The 17,152-nt window shown below is 33.5% G+C and overlaps 1 protein-coding gene across 1 annotated transcript in view; it reads left to right on the top strand.

The window, feature by feature from the left end:
* Positions 1 to 15,147, top strand: part of LOC136028793 (uncharacterized) — a 52,293-nt gene extending 37,146 nt beyond the window's left edge. The window contains 8 exon segments of the mRNA XM_065706697.1: positions 1,181 to 1,271; positions 2,821 to 3,046; positions 4,087 to 4,331; positions 7,162 to 7,393; positions 9,554 to 9,798; positions 10,384 to 10,606; positions 13,108 to 13,233; positions 15,007 to 15,147. Of these exon segments, the coding sequence (XP_065562769.1) occupies positions 1,181 to 1,271; positions 2,821 to 3,046; positions 4,087 to 4,331; positions 7,162 to 7,393; positions 9,554 to 9,798; positions 10,384 to 10,606; positions 13,108 to 13,233; positions 15,007 to 15,051 (1,433 nt within the window). The 3' untranslated portion in view covers positions 15,052 to 15,147.
* The last annotated feature ends 2,005 nt before the right edge of the window (positions 15,148 to 17,152 follow it).

Genomic DNA, 17,152 nt, shown 5'->3' with positions numbered 1-17,152 from the left:
AAGGAGCCAAGGATCTCGCAGCATTGGCAGCCATGTGGGAGTCGACTGAGATGGGAACCGGAAAATACTTTCAGATGTGCTTAAGACCATGATCACCAATGTGCGCAGCCGTCACTCCAACCATAGGTGGATTCTTTCCTCAACGTAACAAACATGTGAGATGTTTACAGAGACTATTTTTGTTTCCTATGCACTGCACTGTCCGGGAGAACTAATCTTTAAGTCTTATGTCTCACTTCTTATTCTTAAAAGTGTGACTATTGCCTTTGTTTGCGATAACTGTTAACGGATAGTTCTTTTCTTTTATTTTTTTATGACAAAATATTTTCAAACGTTATAACAGTTTTGAGATGACTGCTCTATAACGCAAATATCAACGAAGTATTTTCAAATAGCTATTTTTAAGAATGCTTTTGAAAAAGGAGGGGGTTAGGATTTTCGCTTTTTGACAAAATCATAAAAATGTTTAGTTTTTTTCTTAAAATTGTTGCAAAAATGTAGCAATACTGTGGATACTAGAAGCACAAAGTTCAACCTAGGAATGCATCAAAGGAGGAACTGCAAGAGTAGGCTCAGCCTAAGAAAGTAGAATCATCGCAGTAACTGCCTGATTTAGGGAATTAGGATCTTTGTCTTGGTGATTAAGCACCTACCATTAATCATGAATTACCTCAATATCTGTCACTACGTCTATCATGACGCCAGTGGATTTCGGATCGCTTATTCCGAGTAGGATCTCTAAATCAAGAAATATTTCATTCATGTAATTCTCTACTATATATTTCAGCAACAATTTCTGCCCATCTATCTATCTAGTTAATCATCCATCTAGTAAATCAAACAAAACACATCAACCGTCTGATGTTAAGAATGTTAGGCTATGTGCCTTTAAAAAATAACTTACTAGTTGCAATTACGCTCAAATAGCAAAAGAAAATAACTTTTCTGGAAAAAACAAAATAAATAGGATATAATAAAAATAATACGTGACATAAGTAAAAGTTAAGATTATAGTGTAAAAAATATTAAATCTTTACAGTTTTCTTGGTAAGTGGCCAAAGGACATGCTTCCAGTAAGGGGGGATATCCAGGAGGATTTGTAATCGATAGGGATACGATACTTAAGCGCTGTAATGGTGACTTTGAAATTGAATCTGGTTTCAAAATGTCTTCCTTACAGGTCTTTCAGCTAGAGAAGTTGCAGTTGTTAAGCAAACTTGGAATTTGGTTAAGCCTGACCTAATGGGAGTCGGTATGCGCATTTTTAAAAGGTAAGCAAGCAAATCTAAAATTTTAATGTATAATATACTTCTTAAATCAAATATTTCAGCGGTTCTAGATGTCGATGTCACTCTCAAGAGGTGGCTGTCTGCACAGTTACCCAATCAATGGCATTAAAGATATTAATGAAAATGTAAACTGCAATAACGCCTCCAAACATAAAAAACGTCGACGTCAAGATATTGCTGTTTGTCTATATTGTCAAAGAGCAGTATTAAGGACAATGATAAAAACTCAAACTATAATGACACATCTGAAGCTACTGAGAAGCTCCTAATTAATCAATGGAAGAGTAGGCAGTAATTTTCAAAAAATGCTACTTGATACGCATTTATTATCTTGATATTTTGATTTTTTGACAATTCAATTTTTTTATATTATATACAACATAAAGTTATATTAAAGCCGAAAATTCTACAGCATTTAAATAAACTTTTTAGATTTTTAATTAAAGTTATTGTTTTATCGTTTTTTCTTTTTGACTCTTTATCATCAACTATAAGACTGGATATCCGTCAGATAATGGTTGATAAACATCGCAACGAAAATAAAGTAAATAGTTGAAAAAACAATAATACTAGCTAAGCCATCGAAAAAATAATAATACTAGCTAAGCCACTTGGTACAGTATTAGTATTACAAATTAACTTGAAGAACCGTTGCGAAGAAAAGATGATATAATTCTTGCTACAAATACCGCTTATTTCGAAATTATTTTTAATTCTAAAATAATCAAAAAGTAAGCTAAATATCCTGAATTTTACTTATTTAAATTCTCGAATCAAATTCAATGGGGTATTTCGGAGGGTGGTAATAAATTGTATATGAAGTGAAAAAGAGTAAGCTTGGGGGCGGGTATAACAGTACCCCCCCCCCCAAACTTAAACCCTAAGGGAGGGGGGTAAAGAGAAATTTAAGCTGCTAGTCCCACTGGCAGTAGAATTTTTTTGCATAAACAGATCATTGTATAACATTTAGCATATTTACTATGTTATACATATTATATTTTATGTACATATACCTAATATAGATATCACTTTTTTGTATAAACAGAGCATAGACAGTTACTTTGAAGACAAAATGAAACAGTAGTGATGCTGAAAGCTTTGGGAGTGTTTTAGACTCTATTTGCTTAGAAAAAATAGCAGAACCCTTACAAGATGAATTTTACTTTGCTAAAATTGACTACAGGATTTTGCATAGTGAATTGGAGTGGTAAAAACTAGTAAACTAGGCGTGGTTAAAATGTCCTGAGTTTTATCCTTCTAGCTGCTGTTGTTAAGCTGCTCATTTCCAAAAACCAGTATTCTTTTAGTAAAATTGATTATAAATGCTGAGGTAAAATAATTCCTTTTTTTAATATTGGAATAATAAGATCAAATTTATTTATATAATTTAAATTAGACTAAATAATCATTTAATTTAAATTGTAACTTTTAAATGATGAATATAAAAGAGCAGAATGGGAACAAGAGAAGAAGAAGGGTGGGTCGGGGTGTTTTTCACTGTAAAGCTAAAGTTTAAAATTTAATTTTTCAGCCTTTTCGAAGCCTTCCCAGCTTATCAGGCAGTCTTCCCCAAGTTCAGTGATGTTCCCCTTGATAAACTGGAGGACACCCCAGCTGTTGGCAAGCATGCCATCTCTGTAACTACTAAGCTAGATGAACTCATTCAAACCCTTGATGAACCAGCAAACCTCGCCCTCCTTGCCCGACAACTCGGTGAAGATCACATTGTCTTAAGAGTGAACAAACCCATGTTCAAGGTAAATATTGATTTTTGTAGTACATTTGTCATGTGAATATACCATTACCTGGTATACCATGTGCAATATCTGGTGGTAAGTTATTTTACCATCTGGGATGGTAAAATATTTTACCATAGTTACTGAGCAATAAGCTGGTTAGAACCTAGTTAGCTATATTTTCAGGTTCAAATTAGCCCCCTTTTGGGCTGACAGACATTCCAAGATTTATAGAGTTATGAGGACACGAGAATTTTTTAAAGTCATACAAACACTATTTGACTAAAAATGGCAACCCTGAAACTACTTGTTTACCCTAAGAAATGAGTTTAATGTGTTTGCTTGTGCTTGTTATTTTCTGTTGATTTTTAAAATAATATTAATTGAAATAAATACTTCCATGAACTGAAACCATGTGCATATAAACAAATTTCCTAATGAAATGTAATTCTAGCCCCAAAAATGAAATGATAGTACAGTGGAATAGCAGCCGAGTGTCGTAAAATATACTATCCTATGCGATCCTGATGAAATCTTAATTCAATTTCATTCAAATTATCTAACTGAAAGGACATAATAAGTCATTTTTTTTTCTAAGGAAATGTCTGAAAAAAGTGTATCCCGTTTTTCTTTCAATGAGGATAAAAAGATAAATTTTTGAGTTTTCTCGCCATTTATGTTTCTCATCATTACAAGCTATTTTGAAATTTCCGACAAACTTGAAAAAAATACTTCTCTAAAATTTACACAAAACAAAGCCTTTAACCCAGATGAATATCAAGATTATTCTTATGAATTTATAATATTTTCCATGTTGATATTATCTTTTTATAATTTCGGGAAAAGCTCTCGTCCGTCTGCTGAAGAACAGCTTCTGTCAAAGTTTCTCAAGCTTTAACTCCAATCAATGGGCCTAATACCTAAGGATATTAGACGTTGTTTCTGACCGTAAGACCTAATGGCTTTATATTTTTATCAGATAATGTTTAATTTTATCACAATGGATGTCAAGCTTATCCAATGAATTTGCAATATTTTCTATATTAATATTATTTTTTTAGAGCTTCGGAAAAGTTCTCGTCCGTCTCCTCGAGAATGAATTAGGTCAGAGGTTCTCAAGCTTTGCCTCCAGATCATGGCATAAGGCTTATGATGTCATCGTGGAGTACATTGAAGAAGGACTTCAACAGAGCTACAAACAGGACCCTGTCACTGGCATCACTGATGCAGAGAAAGCACTAGTACAGGAATCTTGGGACCTCTTGAAACCAGATCTTCTGGGTCTTGGCCGAAAAATTTTCACAAAGTAAGCTTTTTTGAATAGACTATAGATTGAAACCTTAGGAGCTAGTAATGAAAATATTAACGAGGATTAACAAAGAATAAATTCTTTTTCTAGCAGTCCGGTGTATAACAGACAGGAAAGACAAAGTAAATAACTTAAAAATATTACCACTAGTAACTTAGTATAACACCAAGCCACCTTAGGCCACACACAGCTTCGCATACTCACCCTCCATCCCTAGCTATTTAAAGCCTCCCAACTTAAAAAATTCCTGTTTTCCTTATATCTCTCTTTACAACATCCTCCCACCTCATTTGGCGTTGACTTGCTTTGGTTCTAGATGATTGCCAGACAAGCACAATTTGGTTAATCTGTCACCTTGGCAATCTGTCACCCTTCATGTCTTAATGTCTCAATTTCAAACTTCACCACGTTTTCCTCTCTCCATTTAAGGAAAATCTCCAATTCCTTTGTAATACAAGGAGCTTTGGGCTTAAACTAGATTCTACCCCAATAATCTCGATGATTAGGTGCGAAAGCTTTTTATGGCACTCTGCATCGTTGCCAGTTTTAATAGCGGCTGATTTGATTTTTTTTTTTCTTTTTAAGCTATTTTTTATTGTTATAATTATTTTTTTCGTCGGATTTCTTGTGGTGACTTTTAATATTGACAAGTACTTCAGAGAATAATCAAACAAAAATAAATGAACTCTAGCTTCTGCTATCTGTAGAAATATTTTTTAAATGTCCCTAAACAAGTTTTTATGTTAAAATATAAAATAGTTTAGTCATATTGAGCTTACCACAGAAATATTCATTAATTTCAAATACAACTTGAAATTGTGGAAGTATTTATTTGCGGCATTAACGGACAAATCATGGACTATTATAATCCAGTTCTTGATGAAGTATCTGAAAACTTAACATTATTCAAAACTTACAATGTGTGTTTTTATTAGGGCTGGAGGAAGTACACAAATTAGTAAAGGTAGCATATAAATTATAAGTATAACGTAATGAGGTATTCTCGAAAGCAAAGCTCATATGGATTGAGACCGTTCACAGTCGTATTCCAAGTTTAGACTGCTTTTCTTGAAATGGGAAAAATTGTCCATAATAGTTAAAAATGTCTACTATTTAATATTTACTAATAAAAAACAAAAGCTAAGAGATCATAAGGCACTTGTGACGAGAGATCGGATCCGGTCCGGTTATGTCAATCAGGCATCTAGAACTTGTGCCTATTCTCTAACTCGCGAAAGCACTAGAAATCCCCCCAACTCCCCCAATGAAATCGGATCTGGTCCGGTTATGTCAATCACGTATCTAGAACTTGTGCTTATTCTCGAACTCGTGAAAGCACTAGAAATCCCCCCCAGCTCTCCAAAAAGATCGGATCAGGTCCTGTTATGTCAATTACGTATCTAGAACTTGTTCTCATTCTTCCCATTAAGTTTCATCCCGATCTCTTCACTCTAAGTGTTTTCCAAGATTTCCGGTTTCAAAGATTTCCGTTTCCCCCTCCACCCCCAACGTCCCCGGATCCAATCCGAATTGAAAATGGAGCACCTGAGACATGACATCATTCTATACATTATATTAAGATCCCATCCCCCATTCGTGAGATAAACATACCTCAATTTTCACGATTTCCCCTCCCTCCATCCCCCCCAGACGGTCAAATCGGAGAAAAGACTGTTATCAAGTCAATTTGTGCAGGTCCCCGACACGCCTACCAATTTTTATCGTCCAATGCCAAAGCACTAGAAATCCCCCAAAACTCCCCCAAAGAGAGCGGTTCCGGTCCGATTATGTAAATCACGTATCTAAGACTTGTGCTTGTTCTTCCCACCAAGTTTCATCCCGATCTCTACACTCTAAGCGTTTTCCAAGATTTCTGGTTTCCTCTTCACACTCCCCCCAATGTCTCCGGATCGGGTAGGGATTCGAAATAAATGCTCTCAGACACAAGGTCATTCTAAATATCAAATTTCATTAAGATCCGATCACTAGTTCTCAAGTTAAAAATACCTCGTTTTTTCTAATTTTTTCCGAATTAACCATCCTTCTACTCCCCTCTCCCCCCGAAGCGACTATTTCTGTTTTATTCTGGTCAATTCCCTGCTAAGCCTACCAACTTTCAGCGATCGCTATATCGATCACGTATCTGGTTTTGTATCTTCTTCATGTAAAAATTGGGTAATCTGGGATTCGAATCCAAGACCTCTCACACCCTAAGCGAGAATCCTACCACTAGACTAGCAAGCCATACTTAAGAACAACAATCTTTTGTTTTATCGGCAAATAAAACTCTACTAATCTATCTCATTCGCCTGCCCCCTCCCAGATGGTCAAATCGAGAAGTGACTTTCTAAATTAATCTGATCTGGTCCCTGATACGCTTGCCAACTTTCATCTTCCTAGATTATCTGGAAGTGCCCAAGCTAGCAAAAGCGGGACCAACAGATAGATAGACAGACCGACGGATAGAAATTGTGATTGCTATAGGTCACTCGGTAAATACCAAGTGCCATAATAAATACAAGTAAGTGATCTTTCAAGGTTAAGAACAAGCCCTTAGGTAATGGAGCCTTTATTAAGAAAATTTGATTGTGCTTGCACAAAACAGGGAGAAGAGGATCCCCCTACGTCGATTTGAAAGGACCCACTTCCATAAAATTATACCCCTAATTTGACATGTTTTGACATTAAATCACTCTCGCTTAATACCTCAGATCGCTTCCAATCTCGCTTGAAAGTCAAGCCTCTAGCTTTAATTCTTATGGTTTCTGTACGGTCGGTTACATAAGAATATTATGAAAAAAAACATAAATAAAATGTATTATTGCAGGGTATTTACCAAGCACCCAGATTATCAAATCCTCTTCACCCGTACTGGCTTTGGAGATACTCCACTTACCAAGTTGGATGACAACCCTGCCTTTGGCACACACATAATTAAGGTCATGAGGGCATTTGACCACGTTATTCAAATACTGGGCAAACCAAAGACCTTGATGGCCTACTTGAGGAACGTTGGTACTGATCATATTGCTAGAAATGTTGAGCGACGCCATTTCCAGGTAGGAATTGACTTTTGTAGCTTACACTCACGAAAAAAAACATCCCAAGATTTTATTCTTACTTTATTAATATTCACATTAAATAATTTCATTCATATTTTGCCAAGCGCATACTTGCCAACTTTTTAAATTGTATTCCAATTAAAGGTCCTGAACATTCAATGTAAATGTCTCTAATTTTTTCTCCATATTTCACATTGCGATTCCCAAAAAATATTATTTTGCCATCACATGGAATCTAAATAATGAGGACTTTGGTAAGGAGTCAATTACATGTATAGTATTCATTATAAGTTTTCTTTCACATAGCTCTAGGGAGTGGGATCAAATTCCATTTAGTTTAATTTTTCAGTTATTCCTACTCTCCCAAAATTTCCCATTTATAAAAATCTTCCTCAGTCTTTCAAAGTGCACTGATTCCAGAACCATACTTAACAACTTTCATTACCATGGCTTCCCATTTTTTAATTTTAATTGAAGGACCTATTTTCATATTGTTCAAAAACTTTCTGATCTGTGGGAAAAACATCCTTCGTGTCGGCTATTCTATACAACATATCTTCACCGCAACCACCATATTGACCATCACTGCTGTCCATGTAAGTGAAGCTATCCATTTGATGAGTTTTCTCGTTAATTAACATCAATTGTTCGAACTCCTCTATTCCTACTCCAAGTGACTTGAGTCTTCTTAACATTACTACCAGACCTATTCTTGAACACTTGCCTCTTAAAACCTCCGAAATTTCAGTTGTTTGACAACATATTTTTCTAGGACACTCGAGTCATCCGTGTAATCAGAGTTAATCAGAGTCTAGGGGAGATTTTTCACTTTACATTACTACCAGACCTATTTTTGATCCTTGGGCTCTCAGAACCTCCAAAATTTCATTCGTTCGATGACATATTTGTCTATGATACCCAAATCATCCGTGTGATTTTGTTTTTTTTTATTGGCTAGTTTAGTGATTGGCTGTTTTGTGATTGGCTAGTTTAGAATGCATCCCTTGTACAAACCGAACCGTACAACAAATAGAAAAACACTTTCAAATAAATTGCTGTAAATTGAAAAAAAAGTTGGATTATTGGATTATATGCCCCTAACTTCAAAACTCCATATTCAAAAAATTCATTACAAGGTAATCAGCACCCAAGGTTTTATTCTATTTCGATTCTTTCAATGCTGTCACTAACTTATACTTGCAATATAAATCTTCCTTTATTTTCTAATTGTCAGACATATTTTTTTATTGCTACGTTGTATTCTACAGTTTTATCAAAGTTTAACAAATCCTTAAAATGCTTTACCAGTCTCTTCTAATCAATTGATTTATCACTAAATGAAGCCAACTTCCTGTTTTTAAAATAAAAATATCCAGACTAGCTATTTTCTCTTAATTTCTTAACACAATATTTTAATACTGAGCCATCTGGCTGCTTCATCCAGGTCCTCGACAATTTTTCCGTGGCTTCCATGTAACGTTTCCTTACATTATACTCTAATGGCTTCTCTCTTTCCCTTGCGTTCCTCTTATTCCGTAAGGTCTATCCCTAAGAAACATCTTGCACGGGTCCTGCTGTCTTCTACCAAGCTTATAGCGTTTTCACTAATATTCTTAGCTGCATTCATAAGTTTCTTCTCTAAGACATCTTGTACTACTTACCAAACTATTTTTTTAATTGATACATCTATCGCCTACTTTGCATGATTCTCCGGTATCATATCCAACTGTACTTTGAAAGTTCCTTTTGAATTATTATCCTTGAGTGCAATGACATTGCAACAATCGAGAAGATAACTACCCTTTCTGAATCTCACCTTTGAACTAACTTTAAGATACAATCGAATGGTGATTTTTACTTTTAACATCAATAACAGAATTCCTATACATCTTAGCATTATATCTTAGAATTCTAAGAATTATATTTTATAATTCTATTATATATCTATATACATAATCCTTCCAGTATTGGAATTACAGTAATGTGATCAATATGACTGGGGGTCCCTAGCTTATTACCTATTTTGTAACCAAATACTGTTATAACTAGATCAGAATTCCCAAAATTGTGGCACTCTGTTACCGCTGCCATTTACCGTAGTACTATTTCTTCCTTTAAAAAACGAATTTAAAAACAAATAAAACTTGTTAATTCTAGGCCTTCTCAGACGCTCTGATTCCAGTTATGCAGCATGAGCTCAAAGCCCAATTAAGACCTGATGCCGTTGCAGCCTGGAGGAAGGGACTCGACCGTATCATTGGTATAATTGACCAAGGTCTGATCGGCCTTAAGGAGGTAAATCCACAGAATGCTTTCTCTGCTGATGACATCCAAGCCGTTCAGAGAACATGGGCTCTTGCCAAGCCTGACCTGATGGGAAAAGGAGCGATGGTTTTCAAACAGTAAGTGAAAGTTTTTATTTGTCATTTTTTAAATTTAAATTTATAAATCAATTGTTTAAAAAAAATATTTTTTTATTTGTAATTTCATTTTTTTTTTCTGCAGTACAACCATTGACATATTAATCTATAAGAAACTGCAAACAGCAAAATTTTCAGGTAGCTCCTTGCACTTTTTTTTTCTCTGTCTGCTTTTGTTCTAGGTCATATGGAAAAAGGCAAATTTCTAATAGTGTCCTTTTTAATTTTTATTCCAACATATTTAGCAAGTGAATCAAAAGGGATAGAATGCCGATTTCCTTAGCCCTCATTACGAGAACTTGCAGTATACACTACTTGCTGTTACACTTTTCACTTTTGACATTGGCAAAAAAAAATTGTTTAGTTTAAAGGTATCTGAAAAATAATTTAGCCCCTTGCCCCCTTGCCAAAATCACCTTCCCTTCTCTCAAACATGCGTCATTTTTGGGAATAAAATCATAAATCAAATTTTGCACACATTCCGAAGTAGTAGCACTTGTGGTAAAACGGCGTGGTCGTGTTTAATAGGTGACGATTTACCCTAAAACAGTTTTTCACTTCTTTTAGGCTGTTCACTGACCACGGTTACCAGCCACTATTCAGCAATCTTGCTCAATATGAAATCACTGGCCTTGAAGGATCTCCTGAACTAAATACTCACGCCAGGAATGTTATGGCTCAACTTGATACTCTGGTTGGAAGCCTCCAGAATTCCATTGAGCTTGGACAGTCGCTCGCTCAACTTGGCAAAGATCATGTACCTCGTAAAGTTAATAGGGTACACTTCAAGGTATGTTTTTGTTCCAATTGAAATGTAAGATAAAAAAGTAAGGCTTTTATTTTATTTAGTGTACATTTTCTAATCTTTCATTGTTTCTTGAAATTAAGTATATTTAAAATTCGGTTGGTGTGATGTTGTTCCTGCCAGCCAAAGATTACGCCGAATTTCCAAGTTAACAAATTTAACATAGATAAAAAGTTATTAAGTATTTACAGATTGACAGGAATGGATACCATACAATTTTCTTATTCTTAGCTTAAATTTTGAGAGCCGTCAGACATTACCATCCTTAATTATGTCCTCCAGCTTAATATTCAGTAATTTTAATGAACACTTGCCATAGAAATAAATTCATTAGTTATAAAGTTTTGTATCTAAGCCTGGAAGGTATAATATTTTTGGAGAAACCAGAGATTACGGCTAAGTTTTAAAATTTTGAGATTTTTTTAAAGTCGAAAACGAAGATCGATAACGCCTTCTAGATTTTGAATGTTTTGCTCCTTTTTTATCTCACCCTAAACTCCGACAGCCTTGTCTTTTCTGTAGCTTTATAGTACAGGGGAAGGTAAACAGAGTGGAGTTATGTTGTTTGTAAAATTTTAGAGTATTTATGTAAAATTGTATGCAAAGTAGAGTATGTAGAGTAAGAGTAGAGTATGTAAAATTTTGAAATTGTGCTAGTGCCGGAAACAAAGATCAATAGCGCCATCTGGAATTTGATGGTTTTGCTCCTTTCTAGTCTACCCTAAACTGTGGCAGCTTTGTCTTTTGTGACAACTTATAGAATAGAGGAAGGCAAATAGAGTAGTGTTATGTTGTATGAAAAATTGTAGAGTATTTATGTAAAATTGTATGCAAAAGTAGAACATATAGAGTAAGCTTAGAATACATAATCTTTTTAGATTATGCTATTGTCGAAAACAAAGAGGAATAACGCATTCTAGAACTTAATGGTTTTGCTCCTTTTTTAGCCTACCCTAAACTCCGGCAGCCTTGTCTTTTCTGAGACCTTAGAGAACAGGACAAGGTAAATAAGTATAGTTATGTTGTTAGATTATGTATTTAAAATTGTATGCAAAAGTAGAGCATGTAGAGTAAGAGTAGAGTATGTAAAATTTTGAAAATATGCTAGTGTCAAAAACAAAGATCAATAACGCCATCTAGAACTTAATGGCTTAATTCCTTTTTTTAGCATACCTTAGACTCCTTCAGACATGTCTTTTCTGACAACTTATAGTAAAGGGAAAGATAAACAGAGTAGAATTGCTATCGGTAGGTTTACCAACTAAAATTCGCAATCTGTATAGATTCTTAACGGCTTGGAATGCTTCATGCACATCGGAAAATAATTTTTGAAATAATATTGAAATTAACTATTTTAAATAATTTGAGCTATTTTAAATATTAACTATTTTAAAAGCTAATTTCATCAGTTATCCTATTTTCTTATAAACCTAGCTTATAATCAAGTCGCTAGTCACTATGCACTGCCAGTGACGATTGGAGTAATTAAGCCCCATATTTCGATGTTAGAGCATCGAAGATCCAAACCGTAATAAATCTGTTTGAATATAATTCTTATTATTCTAGAGTACATACTTTTCATATCATGCATCGCTTTTAAGACCAAGTTTTCTCCATGATCTGTGAAACAGTAACATAATTTGAGGGGGATAGTGAAACTTATACCACCGAGATTTTTCGCCTCACCCTCGATTTTGAAAATTACCTTTGTTTAGGGTGTCTTAAATTAAAAAAATATTTTAAAAGGATTTTAAATAATTTCTTGGTATTTTATTGAAAAAACTGAAAAGAACGATTATTTTAGCAAGTCGTCGGATTCTGAAAAACACATTTCAACCCCCCTCCATAATTTTTTGTGAATTGAGGCCAAGTATTTTTCCCTCTTCTATAAGTTTTTTACATACTTTTTTTCTTTATGTTAAGTAAAAATGTCTTTTTTGGTATTATTACAAAAAAAAAATTACAAAAAAGACGATTTCAGCCAATTTTCTGTCGTTGAAGACAGATTTAGCCTCTCTTCCTAAATTTTTATGGATTGACGCAACTGCCTTCAGATCCTGAATTTTTGAGCGATTAATTCAAATCATTAATTTGACCATTTCTATGTTTTCGCCATAATTTAGAAACTTGTTGTTTTTTGCTGGCTAATTTAAATAATAGTTTTGTATTGACTAACATTTATGGTAAAAGCATGAATGGCTGAGTTTAAGCAGTCAGCCAAAAAAAACTATCGTAGACAAAAACAATGATTCAGTAAATTAGTCTTTGTTAATACACTTGATTGTATGATTATCAATTAAAATTAACCAACTTGATCATTGATCTATTTTGATGATCATTTAATTTTATTCAGTTTTAATTTTCGCTAGATTGAATTAATCAGTTGATTCAGTAGAAATAAATAGATGATTTACATTGATTTTAACACCTCTTTTGCTCCTTAATTCGACAATGTATACATTGAATAGTTCATTTATTCTTAATAGGATTTCGCTGAGCATTTTATTCCACTTATGAAAGCCGATCTTGGTGACGAATTTACTCCACTGGCTGAATCAGCTTGGAAAAAGGCCTTTGATGTTATGATTGCTACCATTGAGCAAGGACAGAGGGTAGGTTCTTAGTGAATTCTTAAATTATTGTTTACGTCAATTATTTTGACAAGAGATTTAAAGATTCTGCTGATCAAAAATTGAAATTAAATACATAAAAACTGGTTTTGAATTTCGATTGTTCCAAACGAAAAATACAACGCCTTCTAGCAATATCCGTCAAAATAACTAGTTTTATTATAAAATTTAAAAGGAATATTAGTTTTATTCGTGTTTTCATCTTTCTTATTATTTTTGCTCTGCATTGGATCGAAACTAAAAGACGTACTTTATCAGAATAACACAATAGGTGTATATGTCTTCCATTTTATTATATGATCCTTGCTTGTATACTATAACTCTAAATACTTGATAGTTAATTAGAAGCACTTTAAGAAAGGAAAAATACTTTCAGCAGATTCCTGGTGGGCTACTATAATTTTTGAACTCTGATCAAAGTCCGACATAAAATAAACTAAATCTAAGCGGATTTTTTGCTTTTTTTTCTTTCTTTTGGGTTACGGTGACGTGTCAGTAACACAAATATCTTTATTTCAAAAATGATAATAAACCTACATCATACTAATCAATAAGTACAGTAATGAATTTTATAAAAACTAATAATAAACTTATTTCTGAAAAAATTTCATTAGAGTAAAAGAATAAAAACTCTAAGCTTTAAAAAAGCCTTCTAAAACTAGTGAAGGTAGTAGAAAAAAAACAGTAGCAATTATTTTGCCAGTAGATCCAGCCATATTCATCATCAGTGAAAATGAATAAAATCAGGCTATTCTCTAAAAGAGAATAAATTAAGAAGAGATAACAGCCAAATGTATAAAGGAAAATTAAAACCAATCTTCAAAAATTATCGTAGGGAGGAGTGTGCGAAGGGCTGTTTTCTCTAGATTTTAAGTCCCCTTACATTTAACAAAAAATGTGGGTGGAGGATGAGGGGGCGGGTCATATTTTCATTGTTGGAAAAATGTCTTTCTATGGTGTTGCCGTTGAAAAAACGACAAAGTCACCCCAAGGTATTTAAAAGTACTTCCTCCCTCCCACAAGTTTTCATTGACTGATACCGCTCGTAGAAAATCATCAAAATAAAACAATATTCAATGGGCATAAGAATTACTTCTGTTGAATACAATAATTAGCCAAAACTAAGCAAAATCCAATATATGAATTAGCCAGAACAGTCAAACTTGAATGTATATTCTCTATTTACACGAAGTACCTGAATTGTTATTGGATTTTCTTTTTATTTTGGCTACTTTGGCTAATTCTGTATTATGGCAATTTATAAATCTTGATTATAATTTCCCCGATTATTGTTGGGCTTTTTTTCTTGTTTTGTTTTTGTTCTATTTACACCCATATTGTTAGTAGTTTCGAGTTGTTTTTATTTCTGCTTTTCTTTTTACTTGTACTTAGAATACTTTAGTAATATAGTTTTACGGAACATCCCACTAACTGTTTTTATTTTGTAAACTCTATATGTCTTAGACTTATTTTCCTAAATTATTTTACAATTAATTTCTGTAATTTCGGGTGACTATTTGTAAATTAGCTGAGTAATAAATACAATATATACGCTACGTTTGCTTTGCCTTTTTATGTTAAGTTACTCGTGGTTTTTCAGTTTGAAATTCTTTTTTTTCCGTTTGAATTTCTTTTTTCAGTTTGAACTTCTTTTTTCAGTTCGAACTTCTTTTTTTCAATTTGAACTTCTTTTTTCAGTTTGAACTTCTTTTTTCAGTTTGAACTTCTTTTTTCAGTTTGAACTTCTTTTTTCAGGCTCGTCGCTCAGTTGCTACCTTCTTGACAAACCCTGTGGCTTAAACTGAATTTCAGTGACTGGAACGAATGACTATTACGGACTTAATTTATTTCACATTTTGTACAATAATTAGAGTAAATAGAGATATTGCATTATAATTACTTCTTACTATAACTTCTTAGACAATGAACAAAATAATGATATTAATTGAGGCCAATGTTACATTCCCAGTAAATTGTTGGAGCTCCTTGAAAGTTTTCGTTTCTTACAAGATACATGAGATTATTCATAGCTTTACTTTCGAGCACAGTTGATACACCTTTTTTAACCCCACTTTTTTTAACCCCACAAAATTAGCCCCACTTTTTGATAAAAATGACAAATTTTCTTTTGGGTTGTTTTCCCCTTTATCCCAAAATTTTGTATATATTCTTACCCTAATAGCTTTTGATGGTTACACATAACATTAGTAAAGTTTACATATTTAGAATCTGAATAACGATTTGTTTTATTTATTGTTAAACTCCCATTTTTGTTATGTAAATAATTTCTGAGACCACACTGTCTAAGCACGAGAAAATGAGAAAATACCTGAATAGACAAAAAAGTAAGATTTTTCCAGATGGTGAAAATGAAAATACAATGCAAATATTTCGGCCAAGACATCTGCTATACTGTCCTTAGTGAAAAAAAAAACACAAAAAGCAATCACTAAAATAAAAGCAGACCCTTTCCAAGTAACGGTGAAAGGGTAACTGCATAAAAAAAATCTAATACCGAATGGTGATTAAAAGACTAAATCAGAGTTAATTTTATTTAATGCCTTTTTACAAACTAATCACTTTTGTACTATTTTTGCACTGAGGACGGTTGAGTGGAGGTCTTGGCCGAAATTTTCGCAGTGCTTTTTACCGACTCGAAATATCCTCCTTTTTCGTCTTTTCGATTTTTTTCTCATTTTATCTTTTTTCCTATGGTTTTGGCTTCAATTGACAAAGAATGTCTCTTTACCAAAGGTAAGGTTCAAATATAGGTTTTTTTGTGGGGAGAAGGTACAAAAACCTTTAAAAACGTATGAAATTTGTTGACATTCATTTTTGTCACGTTTATACGAGTCGGACAAACATTTCGGGGGAGAGTTCAAACTCCATGGCCCCCTCCCCCTCCTGGATACAGTCTTGAAAAGGTTTTTCTGAAGTGTAGAAAGAATATCACATTTTTCGACCATTGCTTTTTAGGCTGAAGTTTATTTTTGTGTAAAAATTCTTTTGCAATGACAAGTATTCCTGAAAAATTTATCCCTTAAAATTTGTCCGGGATAGGGGGTCAGGGCTGTCTTAAAAGTAAAAAAGAACCTTAAAGTTGTGATTATCACTTTTGTGTTAAGAGTGGCTGTTCGGACACGTCCTTTTCCTAGGGGCTCTTACTGTTATGATCGTTGCATTAATTCATTGAAAAAAAAAGAAATAAAACTGAAAATTATATTTCGCATTAAAATTTAGATTCAGCAGAAATAAGGACATATAATAAGCGAAAGTTTAAAGGAGCTAGAATGAATATGAGTGAATAAATAAAACATAATCTGAACAAAAATTAAAGCCAATAATCAATTCAAATTGAGGAATATTGCTATGAATGAACAAATGAATTCCAGAAAAACAAATGAAAAATGAATATAAACAAGCAGAGGTTACCACAGATACCTCTAAACATTAATTTGCCCCGCTATTACCTTTTCCTGTCAGTTTGGAGCCAATGTATCTGAATAACTCGAACTTCCATTGGCCTCAGTTTCTTTCGAATTTCAGTCAAATTACACCATAATTACGTTAGTCCGACACCAAGCTGTAAGATTTTGTTGTATAGATGGCTCTGTTTTTTTTATTTTTACAAGCAGGAACTCCCCACCTTCCATATTGTTTTAATCATAGGATTTTGTAAACGCATAGGGATCAAATTTTTAGGGAATATTGAAGGGGGAATGTTAAAGTAAATTCATAAATTGTTTGGGGGTTTGGTAATTAAAAGAAAAGTTAAGAAGAGCTTAAAAAATTTTAATATGCATTATACTTTCCACATTCTCAATTTTCGGAAAGGTTTGTTTAGATGACCGAAATGATTTTATGGATAGTTACCAAATAGTGTGGGTAACTTACAAGAGTG

Source organism: Artemia franciscana, chromosome 7, assembly GCF_032884065.1.
Source record: "Artemia franciscana chromosome 7, ASM3288406v1, whole genome shotgun sequence".
Classification (NCBI taxonomy): domain Eukaryota; kingdom Metazoa; phylum Arthropoda; class Branchiopoda; order Anostraca; family Artemiidae; genus Artemia; species Artemia franciscana.
Note: the sequence above shows the minus strand (reverse complement) of the source record. Positions and strands in the feature narration are given on the sequence as shown.